The sequence below is a fragment of the Convolutriloba macropyga genome, chromosome 7 (assembly GCF_964194025.1).
Source record: "Convolutriloba macropyga chromosome 7, txConMacr16.3, whole genome shotgun sequence".
Taxonomy (NCBI): domain Eukaryota; kingdom Metazoa; phylum Xenacoelomorpha; order Acoela; family Convolutidae; genus Convolutriloba; species Convolutriloba macropyga.
Genome location: NC_134474.1, coordinates 37,918,016 through 37,930,623, shown reverse-complemented (window position 1 = coordinate 37,930,623; position 12,608 = coordinate 37,918,016). Strand labels below are relative to the sequence as shown.

General features: G+C 31.9%; 1 protein-coding gene across 11 annotated transcripts in view; it reads left to right on the top strand.

The window, feature by feature from the left end:
• LOC142342842 (glutamate receptor ionotropic, kainate 2-like) overlaps positions 1-12,608 on the top strand; it is a 159,149-nt gene that overhangs the window by 52,121 nt on the left and 94,420 nt on the right. For 6 of the 11 annotated variants that reach the window (XM_075394453.1, XM_075394452.1, XM_075394456.1 and 3 more), the window contains exon 2: positions 1,454-3,147. In XM_075394453.1, coding sequence (XP_075250568.1) covers positions 2,715-3,147 — 433 coding nt within the window. In that variant the 5' untranslated portion in view covers positions 1,454-2,714. Of the gene's footprint in view, positions 1-1,091; positions 3,148-12,608 lie in introns of all 11 variants that reach the window. The other 5 variants (XM_075394457.1, XM_075394448.1, XM_075394459.1 and 2 more) reach the window with 2 other exon arrangements.

Below are 12,608 nucleotides of genomic sequence, written 5' to 3'. Positions count from 1 at the left end.
ATACTTCTTGTTGATGTTATTTGTTGTTGCCGTTTTTTGTTGTGGCTGTTATTTGTCTTGTCTCGTAGTCTCTGTAGTGAGAGATCTCATCACCTTAATGATTCGTTATTTTTTTAACTAAAATACTAGATTTTTTACTATCTTTTTTTTATGACTAGATTTGAGTCTGAAGTCATTTTGTTTTTTTATAAACCAATTATTTTTGAGCAATATTTGATTTTTTGAAAGTTTTCTCTCTCTCTCTCTCTCATTTGGTAGACAATTGAGCTAAACATATTGATGAGCGGGGCGGAGCATTGTGTGTGAACGCACATTTGCGAGCCTCCTTGTTTTTGCTAGTATTATATCTCATATTTCCAAGTAATATTGAGGTGTACAGATAAAACTTTCAGGATCCGTCGAATTCAGCTCTATTATCAATACTTTTCAATCGCAAAATTTGGTTAGTTTTTCATAGGTTTTCATTTTTAACAGAAAATTTAACTGATTTCATTTTTGAAACAAAATGCACAATCGAAAATTGCAATGCCGTTTTCTCTACCGTCTGTCTTTCAATCTCTCGTTCTTTCTTTCTTTTTTTGTTTCCTATTTTGATCATAATCATACAACTTCGTATCAAAAACAGATTACAAATCGAAACTATTAGGACATAGTCTTGTGTCGTCGTAACTCTTTAGTCAAAAATTGCTAGGTAGTATGCAATTTTTTTATTTAAAAAACTTAAGTTTGCTCATGCTGGCCTGAATAGAGGTATTCTTCAGAATTCAGTAGTGGATGTTATAGTGGTTTAGGAACCTTTTTCTTTGTAATTAAAACTTACAATTCTTTTTTAATTCTAACCCTTTAAATATGCTATTTTCTTACAAGCCTAGGGCTGATCAGAACATAGAGAGGTCAATAAAACGAACACCTAGTTAGAAATTAAAATAAAACCTTATTAGACGGAAATGAATTATGCTGAAAATACTATCAAAATTCAATTAAATCAGTTAGAACTTCTAGCTCTTTGATAATAATTATTGTATTATTGTATTATTGTATTATTATAATATCTTTGTATTATTACCATATGAAACCAATAACTGTTTCAGATTTTGCCAGTTTCTCTGAGAAATTTTTGACCTCTATTTCAAAGTTCACGGGTTGGTTCCAATTTTTCAAAATTATTGTGGACTTAGACAAAAAAAAACAGTTTTCCAGACCATTCTATTCAACGTGAAAAATGAAGTTCAACAAACGCTATCACATTCAGCTTGAGCAGTTTTGCGCAGATACTGCACTGAAGCATCTGAATTGAAATTGTTCCACAGAAGTGCTTTAAAAATCTGATCTATTGTTTTGGATGAAAACATTAGTCTGAAAAATTCCATGATACCGTTACATGTAAAAAAAATTCTTTGCTCAACTTGGCGATATTTTACTTAAACGAGCACTTTTATTTGCTTCGTTTTAGAGACCACGTCACCAGAAATTCGCTTCCATTAAATTCCTCAGCGAACTGTCATCAAATCAGTAAGAGAGAACCAATTTCAAAGTAACTTAATTCTGCTTTGAAAAAGTTCAACTCAGCGCGGCTTTCTGTGGGAATATTCCGAGACAAATTCAAGGAAAATTTACGTAGCCGAGATTTCCTGGATAGTTTGGTGGGAATTGTGATTATAGTGTGTGGCGGTGAAAACGACGGGCGGTTATTTGAGCGACTATTAAGCAGAAAGAGAGAGACTATTACAGCGTGTTTTACTTCGCTTCAATTGTTTAAATTATTATTCGCTCCATTGTTTAATTGAACTCAAACCGCCTATTGAAAAATTGTGAAGATGGTGGTATAACTTTTATCACAAACGTACCACTGTTATAATAGACACACGCCATATATGAATGCATAACATATATATACACAATACATATACATGAGCTCGCTTTCTATAAACTTGAGCTGAAACGTTCAAATTAGTTGTTGGTTATTGAACGCTCTGAATATTAACGAACATGCAACCGGAGTTTGACCACAGCGGCGTTTAAAAAATCGAATACATTTAATAAATCTTTTGCATCACTTATTATATATTATTACGCGTTCCATTGACTATACTATTACTCTCTTTTTTGCTATCTTTCTTTTATCCCACAAAATACACTATTTTTATACGTCTAAAAAGCTATCATCATGTATAAAATACAAACCACATACTAGTGTCTTTAGCTCTCGTACTTTTGAGCGGATAAATTTTTAAAGTAAAAATTTTGTCTGAAACCAATTTTGCAAATTGTGATCAAAATTTATTCACTTATCGGTGCGTGATGAGAATTTGTTTGCAGATGAAGAAACGTGTTAGAAAACCGCACCCCCAATAATTCTGGAACCGATTTAAGGGACGGCTCTTTAATTCCACTTGAAAAATTAAAATTATTATTATTAAACAAAAATTACATGTTTACATCTGTTTAACAAGCAGATGTAGTTCAAATCCCATTTAAGTAATCGTTCATTTCATTTTCCCCATATTTTAGAAAGTTTCTCAATAACGACACAAGTTCAAATTTCTTCGTTTTCCCCATTAAATTTACTCTACCTTATAATTTGCTAAATTAACTGCCAAATTTATTATAACTCCTTCTTACTTTCAATTGGTTACTGCTTCAATTGGGTTGCTAGTTGGGTTAAATCATCTTTCCATGATATTGGAATTTGCTGTTAAATTAAGCTCATCAAAATGAAATTTGCCAATTTTCAATTCGTACATCGAAAACACGAAAAAACAAGGATGCACTATTGCGAATTATCAACAGTCTTAAATTTTACGACCTCAAACGACCAAATGCCATCCTCAGAATTACTTGAAAATTTTATTGCTAGTCAAAATTCATCACAGAACAAAGTCAGCTACTCAGTTAATTTTGACACGAAAGGTCAACGACCTGCAAGGTCATTTAGAGCTGAACAAAATGCTGAAGTTTGTTCACGCGATGACAGCAAAATAACGAAAAGTAAAGCAAGGTTAATGTGTGGGCGTAATTGTCGGTGGACATCAGGTGAAAAATATGAAACATCGAGGCAGCTTTCAGGGCTAGTGCTCTGGGTTCTTCTTGTTTCATCGTGTCTGGTCCAAACTGCATCCGCCACAGAACCAAGAGTCTACCCAATTGGTAAGTTACCCCAATTTAACCTTGCTTTATGAACATAGTATTTTGGTCAGTTTTGAAAAAATGGAGAAAAAAAGTTGAAAAAATGAAAAAAAAGGAGAAATATAAGTGATGACAATTAGACTGGAGGAAACCTAGCAAAGATACATGGTTTCCAGTTTAATTGCACTCCCCAAAAAGAGGCGAGTTTGAACTGATGTCTGCTCAATGAATTGATTCATCAATGTTGATTGAACTAGTTACTGAGCTAGACTAAAGTTAACCATGGCTAAACTATTAATTTAACTTCAAACTGGTCACAAAGGAAAAATAGCCTGGGGCATTATTAGAATGTTACTTCAAATTGGTTCAAACGAACCTCAATTGAAAATGTGTCAATGAAAAGGTAGCCTACAAGGTTCTTCATGTTGTCCTTTGTTCAATGTTGTCTCAATTACACAAACAATTCTGAGGGATCTATTCTGTTTTGCTTTGCTCTGACGATTTTTTAGAAAAAGCTATTTATTTTAAATAAAAACAAAATCTGTTGGAAAAGGGTTTTAAAAATTTTTATCAAATATGTAAGGTCTGAAAAAGATAAGAAATTCACTTTTGAAGAACCAAACAACTGCTGATCAAAGTTTTCCAGAAAAATTCATTCAACAAACCATAAGTTCGATGTTGTAATACAAAACCTGCAATGCAACTATTCAAACCGCTTTCTGACCTCTTTCTGTCTGCCGGTCAGAATAACAGTATCAATTTTCAGCTGAGCATATTTGAGTGGTTTACCCTCTCGTACCCCAGAAACTAATTCACAGGGAAAAAACACTTTTTAGTGCAGCAATTTTTTTTTTGAAGAGATAGAGAAATTGAACGACATATTTATTGGAAATCTATAGTTCATATGGAACCGAATTTTCTGTCGTTTTTTTAATTGGATAAGCAAAACTTTGTACAAAAAATATCAATGAGAAAAAAGGTCGAAAAAAATAAATAGGTCGTTCAATTTCTCTATCTATTCAAAAAAAATTGCTGCACTAAAAAGTGTTTTTCCCCGTGAATTAGTTTAGATAAACTGGGTTAAAATTGATGAATAACTTTAAATCTGAAAAAATTCTTTTATCTGAAATTCCATTTTTAAATTAAGAATTGTTTGAAAACTAGGATTTTTTATGGATTCCTTTATTGAATTTATTTCTCAGTTTGTATTTGATCTCAATTATTCAATGATGACTAACGAAGTATGTTTGAGCGGTTTTCCATTCAACCGTTTTTTTACATTTTGAATTAATTTACGTTATTAATATTTCTTTACACCGGTGGTTCAAATTACTCTATATAAAACTTTAAGATATTGCTCTATTTTTAATTCTACTTGGCTGCTGCACACTTGAAAATTGTTAAATGAAAGAAGATTGATTTTTATTTCTTGATTCAATTACAATCAATAGGGTCTAAAGAATTGATTACTAAAAATGTAACAAGGCGGCTCGTTAATGTTCGTTCTCACATGATGTTCCGACCCGAGCTCATCTACATTTTTGACTTAATTGTCAACCAAATGAAGAGACAACAAAAATAGAAAAATAGACGTTTGAGTTTTAAAAAATCGTTTCAAAACCTAACTACTATTTGAATTTACATAATGCCATGCATCATTACAGCGCTCACGAGGTCTGCCATTAAAAAGAAACAAAGAACAAAATAAGCAATAACAAAAAATTTCGCGGCAAAAACTCAATATCTATACTTAAAAGCACCTAGTAATAAAGTCAAAATGCAGTTAGATAAAACCTTAACTACACAAGTTTACTTTTTTCCTAAAAATAAAGCAGATGGAAGTTTATCTTAATGAGACCAGGCGACAAGTCGACAAAGAGAAGAAATAATGAGGCGAAATTCAAAAATCAATCAACATGTTTTAAACCAAATAATTTCAAAAGTCTTTAAAATTATTAGCTTATAACAAAACAATTCTTAACAAATTTACTGAAAGGGCATTAAAAAACCAGTGGGGCTGATCTTTGGTCAGACTAAGCCATTGGAACGGGATAAAGATGCAGAAAAACTCAAAAAACTTGAAAGAATTTGCAAAAAAAACAAATTATCGAAGCCATTAAAATCATCAGCTTTTTAGCTATTATCTGAAAAATATGTATTTTTATTTCAGTTTCCATTTATACTATTTCAGCTAAAATTATACTGAAAGAATAAATAAGTTCATTTGCGCCACAGTTTGAAAATTATTTGGATCTGTTATTACCCGAATGTGCTAAAAAGAAGAGAAAAAGAAACACAAATAGACAACTCACAAAACTTTTAAGAAAACGCATGTTCCCAAAAAAACATCAGTAACGACATAAAATCAGTAAACATGTTAAAATTTTAAATACAAGGAATTGGATGGGACCCCTCAATATTAAAAATAAGTTGAAAAGTTTGAAAAATTTTGAAAAGGTTTATTATCATTAACTTTCGGACTATTCGCTATAAACTGACTGCTTTGGGCAACATCATTTATTCGATCATTAATTACAAGCTGGTGAGACTGGTGAGCATTTAACGGCTACCTAAAGAATAAGAAAACAGACAAAAACAGCAAAATCAAAAAAAATTGAGCTAGAAAAGTTTCGAAGCCATTTAAAATGAACTTTTTCAGTAAAAAAATTTCTATTTCAAATTTTTTTAACAGCAATGGGATTCGTCCCTTTTTGGCAGTAAGACTTAAAAAAAATCAACAAATATGAACAAATACATTAAAATCACGAAATTACAAAACCCGTAGTGTCAACGACATTAAAAACAATACCTTTCAACGTAAGTCAAATAAAACGCAAAATTATTTCTCGATGGGACTAAAAGAATGTTTTTCAATCAAAGTTCATCACTAAGACATTACAACAAGTCACTGACTATGGAAACAACAATAAATACAGGCAAAATCTAAAAAATCGGTATAGTAGTGCATGAAAAAAGTGCCGAACCTATTTAAACAATAAGTTTTTCTCTGAAAACTTTTATCTATGATTCTTTAAATGTCTTCGGTAATCCAATCCCAATAGAACCATCAATATGAGGATAATATGATAAGATTTCAAAAAAAACGAAATTAAGAAAAAAATACAAAACTGAAAAAAATGAAAACTCGTACATCGAAGTCATAAAACCAATAGTTAGAAGATAAAACTGCCATCGAGATACACTTTGCTTGAAATAGAAAAGAATGGAGTCCTGTCATTACTGAAACGGACTTACAGTTCATGAAAATAAGTTTATGATTGGTTAAAGTTTAAAAAAAATTTCGAAAGTTTATTTTCAATGCCTGAACAGCCATTAGCTGTCCACTTGAAGCGCCTGATAGGTTCACCTAATGCTCATTACGAAACTTATCGCACTTTTGGTCGACGATTCTACGCCATAGGACTGAAAAATTTCAGTAAAATCTCAAAAATAACATTAAAATATTTTTTAAAATTACGAAAACTCAAGAGTCGAAGCCGAAAAAAATGAGTGATTCCATGAAAGCGATTTTTTTGTCAATTGGGCTTCATTTGATTGTAAATGAGGTTTGCCGTTAACAGAACTTTGATATGAAAAGTGACTATTCTCTAGGTGACTTAAAAAACAAAAAATGAAGAGTTTTCTAAAAAAAAAAGAAGCTCTCAATTAGAATTCGAACTTTTTTGATATTAAACTTCCCTATGAGACTGGAACTAGTCTTTTTTATCGCCTTTCGTCTATTAGGAACACAAAATTGATTCAATTTGTGGCGTGAAATGTTATTTTGAATTTCTTTTTTAATGGAAAAAATCTTAAATTGAATAAAAGTTACACTAAAAGAGAACAAAGTCGTGCCAAATATCTCGTGTTCACACAAAACTTCAGTCCTCGATAACTCCTCGAAAAAAATAAAATTAAAAAAAAATCTTTTTAATTTCTAATTCTACGCTGGACGAGCCTTTCAATGATACCACTCACTTTTCTCTACGGTTAATATATCGATCGGCCAAAATTGTCTGAACAAAAAAAAACATTTGAGAATATAGTTCCTCCCCCCACAAGTGGGGTTGGAACAATTAGGCCCTGTAGACATCGTGAGCGCTGCCAACAGATTAAGTTGATGAGGTACATAACAGAGCCAAAAATTAATTTTTGTTGCTTGAGAAAATGTCTCATATTGTGAGTACTCCTTTGTATTGACAGCATTGGTACTTATATTATTAATTTCAAATGTTTTAGTAGAAATGGAGCGACTGTTTTTTGCTTTTCTCAAATGTTAGTGTGCCAGACCGGGCGTGTATGTTTGTTTGTGTGTGTTTATATTTGTGTGTCTGTGTGTGTTTGTGTGTGTGCTTGTGTGTCTTTGTAAGTGTCTGTGTGCGTGTGTGTGTGCGTGTGCGTTATATATAAAAAGATTCATGGGTCTATGCGTCTTTTCTTTAATTACCTTCAATTCGTTTTTATGAAGAGAAAATGGAATTTTTTGTTTTGTTAGTGTTTTGCGCCATGCTACCCCTTTTAAGTAATACTCAAAAATCTCAAACTTTAAAACTTTCATTTTTTTAGTTGAGATGACGCAAATGTTCTCCTGGCTTCTTAATGCAAAAATCATTCATTAAAATATCACTCAATTATGCGTATTCGATAGCATATCTACAAAAACTGGTAATCGTTGCAGTTTTATTCCTCAAAATTGTGGTTAGCTGTTTTGTGCCAAACGCTTTTTTAAAAAGTTACTTAACTTTATAGATAGTTAGTAAGATTGAAAAAAGTCGCTTTAGGACTTCCCAATGCTTTCGCATTCTGCTCACCTGATACTACATAATTTTGTTTGCCTATGCAAATTTTTTGTTCTTTTATTTTCTGAACCAATAACTTAAATTTTGCTATAATTCGCGCCCCAATAAAATTGTCTTTCAATCTAAACTTGACAAATTAGTTTTTCCTGAAAACTGGTGACGACAAACAAAAGAAGACGAATTTAAAAAAAGTTATTTCCTTTAATTTAATATTTTCAACTTTTCAACACAACAAAACTTGATAAAACTTCTGCTCAATCTGCTTGCTGAGTTTTTGGAAGATGAAAAACGCTGATTACAGCTTTTTTCGCAAAACTATGCCCTCAACAATCTGCCAAGTTTCAGTCTCCGTCCGAATTTTTCGTCAGTACATAGAAACATAAACATACTGGTTTTTTTTCTCTTTTTCTCCAATTTACTCTTTTGTGTGACCAAAATAGATACCCTAAATATATCCCCGAACACGGTAGTTAAATTTTCTTCATTTTAATTTAATCAGTCATGCCAGCTCATCTGCGTCTACTCGAGGATGCGTATAAAATTGAACTCAACAAAAATAAGTTGTCTGAGCTGGAAAATTAAAATGTTATCGATTGCTGGTAGTGTGCATTATTCAAATCCTTGCTGCGTTAAAGTTTTGTTCAAAAAATCTCTATCACAAAAAGAAAGCCATCAGTAGTGTCTGGACATTGCCTTTGCCGTTATTTCTTGAGAAAGTTGAACAAAGTTAAATTTCGGAGAAATTATATACCAATCTTTCGTATGTAGAAACTGACCATCCAACCGTCTATTAATTCCTGTCTCAAAACAAGTTACCTTGCTCCGAATTAGCGACCGAAATTTTCATAAAGTGGAAGTCATTTAATGAGAAATATGTGCCAATACTCCCTATGTTTTTTTATCAATTGTTAAGGATATTTCAGCAATGGGCGTTTGCGCAAAAGCTCAACCTGGTGAGCGACACAAAATTTTAGAACAAAAATTATGATTTCAAAAACCTTGCCTCAGTTGTAGACTGATTTTTGTATTTGAACATTATTCCACCCGGGCTACTTAAGCAGAATAAGTAGTAACTGTATAAGTTTTGAAAAATAAAAATCAGTGCTGCAATCTCGTTTCCATTTGTTGTTTTCCATCCAATTACACCGATAATTGATCAATATGTTACGTTGAGATTAGTACATTCGTGCTTTTATGGCTACAGGGTTTTTTGTGGAGAATACTGACAATACTTGGTCGCATATGTCCATTTTAGAAATCTCTTGTCTGCAATGAAAAAGCGATAATTGAACCGTTGGCAAAAGTAAGTAAAGAGCATGGATGTCGTAAAGCGTTTTCACGGATAACGTATACTATTTTCACGAATTTGAACATTTCATACTTCACAAAACACTTTGATAAGCTTAAGATTTCAATGCAGGAACATCTCGCATAGTTACTTGAGGCCCCCGTCAGAAACGTAATGGTTTTTGCTATCCTCAACTAGTACTAGCCGGGACTTAAAGAACGCTAATAAACAATTACGTTATCTTTCATTTAATTCTATGGAAAACTTTGTCAATGTACTCCACACACGCTTATAATTTTGATGTTGAAACATGATCAAGAATAACAGTGACCTTTTTGAGTAAAATTATTCTATAAAATGTACTATTTGCCCTGTAATGCTTTGGTTCATGTTTGTAATTGAGTTTATAAAAACAACTAGTAGTTTGCATAATTTGATCAAAACAACGGCACGTGTTGCCAAAAGTAATGCTGCAGCCTTTTACAAAACAGAAAACAGTTTTCAAACATTTGGCAATCCAAATTTTTTGGGCAATTTCCTCGACTGGTTATTTTGTATTTTTGTGGTCTCCGCGCTTGAATTAGGAAATAACGAAGGAGTTTCCCTACATTCGGCAACAAACGCTCTAGGAACTTGAGTCAAAAATTGTTATCAGATAACTTGTTCAGGCCGATTTTGATTAAAATTAAGTTTTTGGGATCTAACCAAAAATGAAACCAAATAAAGTTGGTACTTAGAGTACAAGTGGTCGATTGTCTCCATGGACAACTAAATTTTGTGAGATCTTTCTAAAGTCAGTTCTTTTATGTTCTGTAATCTTTTGCTCAAAACTGATGCCTATTTTTAATGAATATAAATTATACAAAATGTATTTAGGAAAATATTAGCACAGGAATCACACGCATATGAACGGCGTTATCCCATCAGTAAACTTTTTGGCGCTAATAGATTATATCCCCAGAAAATTAGCAAAAAATTAGAGTCACTTTCCCTTGTCTCAAAAATTGTGACAAAGTTTGGCAAATACGATCTTCTTGGATTCTGAAAACGTTGGAGAATTCATTTTTTCCCTTCAACCAGTAATTTCTGAACAAATTATTTTAATGAATATTTTGCCTTTAAAACATCGAGTAATTTTATGTTTATTCAGATAAACTCAAATTAACCAAAAGATATTGTACCTAAACAGGTATCTTTGAGCTCTGATATTTCGAAAAATTGAGTTAAATTTATGAAAGCGCTTTTTTTCTTTTTTTTCTTAAACAAATTTATTGTTCGCATTTTTTTAAAAAAATGTGGACGTTACATTTTATTCGTTTTGAATATTTAAATTTAATTTTCTCAATATGGTTTTCATGTTTTGAGATGCAGTAACTTAAACTTAAACTTGGAGAAAGTCAGCTTAACCAAAAGATTCGTTGTTTTTTTCTCCTATTCAAACTGCCGAACATTTCTTTCAGAATATATTTCAAACGATAATCTTGACTTACGCCCTTGTTAATTTAAATTGTTTTAATTTTTTTGATAAACCTTAGTTACGTTCTATTTTTTTCTTTTAAATCTTGGTTCCAAACACCTTTTCTTTTCAATCGTAGGAAGCGATCAATTCATCTTTTGATGGCAAGATACCTAAAGTTAGCTACTCTTTGTTTTTTTTAAAAAAAACTTGTTATTATGTTCAAAAAGCCTAGACTAGAAGACATCCAAATATCCAGTGCATTAGTCAGCAACAATTTGCCAATCACAATACTCACGTTTTGTGTAACTACCATTGTACTCCGGCTAAAAATTGCGGTGGCGTTTGAATTCATTTTCTAATTGAAAATTGTGTTCGATTGGGAATTGTGTTTCTCAAACTGTTTCATGGGAGTTAAAAACGTCCTTAGTGAAAACCTTGTTAATTTCCTCTAATACACCTTAGAATAAATGCAAATGGTAAAGAGGTAATGTACCGTTAAGCATAAATCATAATGAACATTCTATTTTTTAAAAGAAAAAACATACTTATTTAGAGAACTGGGCCCTTAATGAAAAGCGAGCTAAGATTTTTCGCACAATTTTTTTATGTACAGCATGAAAATCTACAATATAAATAATAATTACAATCCAATGCCTTTAATGACACCTTGCATATCAATTGCTTTTGGATCCTTCGAAAATTCTTTCCAAAGAAGTTCTTTAATTCTTTTTTCATGGAAGCTCTCGATTTTTTTGAGTCTGATGTTAGAAGGCCAACTATCATAAATTTTAATAACTTGTGCAACAAATAAGCTGAAAACTTATCCTTCCTTGTTTAATCAAACGTAATTTTCGTCAACCCGCCATGTTGTTTTGTTCTCATTTTGGAGAGAAACTCACTTTTATGTGGTGGAAAGTTGTTGCTGAGTAAAAGAAAAAAATGCTCAAAGATAATTTAAGAGAAAGGAAACTGGCAAAATTTTGTCACAAGTTTTGAGTTTTGGGCCGATTGTGCTTTCTCCTATTAAAACTGGTTTTTATTCTCCGTTTTCACAACATTGCATTCAATGTTTATTGCAAGACCACCAAACATAATGCTGATAAATGTACGTGACTTACTAAAATTGCATTTAGTAATAAAAATTTTGTTTTCTCCATCATGTTTTTACTTAGTATACTCAAAACATTTATTCCAAAAACCATTCTGTGGAGTATGTTTTTCGCTTTTTCATCAAACTTAAGTTTGCTCTCAATAACTGCGCCGCGATACTTCAAACTAGCTGATTCTGCTTTTTGTTGTTGATATATATTAGCTACTGAGCTTTCCTAAGGCTGGTGGACCCTATCGTAGCAATATGGTGATACAGATTACATCAAATATTTTAAGCATGTTTCAATTAGCTAAGCGTATTCGAAGTGTGAAAAGACAGGAACAATTACAAAATCGAATGAGTTTTTCAGGGTCTTTTTGCTGATCGATTCGGTGTTCCAGGAGCTTTTTAATGATGTTGTTTTTCCATCTGTACTCAAAAGATAGATCGTCCGAACATCTTTTTCCAAGGGAAGGACCAGAAAAGCCAACATTATAATGCAAATCTAAAAACAAGAGGTTAAAAATAGAGTTGATCAAAATATTACTGTAATTATGCTTTTTCTTGGTATATCTCATGTTTTGATTCAAACATTTAAGCGTTGTTTCTGCAAATAAACGTTATACAGCAGATTATTCACACAATATTAAATGTACAATATTTAAACAAAAATGAGAGCCTTATTGACCAAACCTTACTCTTAATCAAAGTTTATTTCTCTTGCGTCAGAAATTGGAGCGGCGGCGGTATTATTCAATTCTATGCATAATTCAATCTAACTTTCAGACCTCTGAAAACTTACTCAAAAGCCATAAAACAATACGCTAATTTAATATTTAACCACTT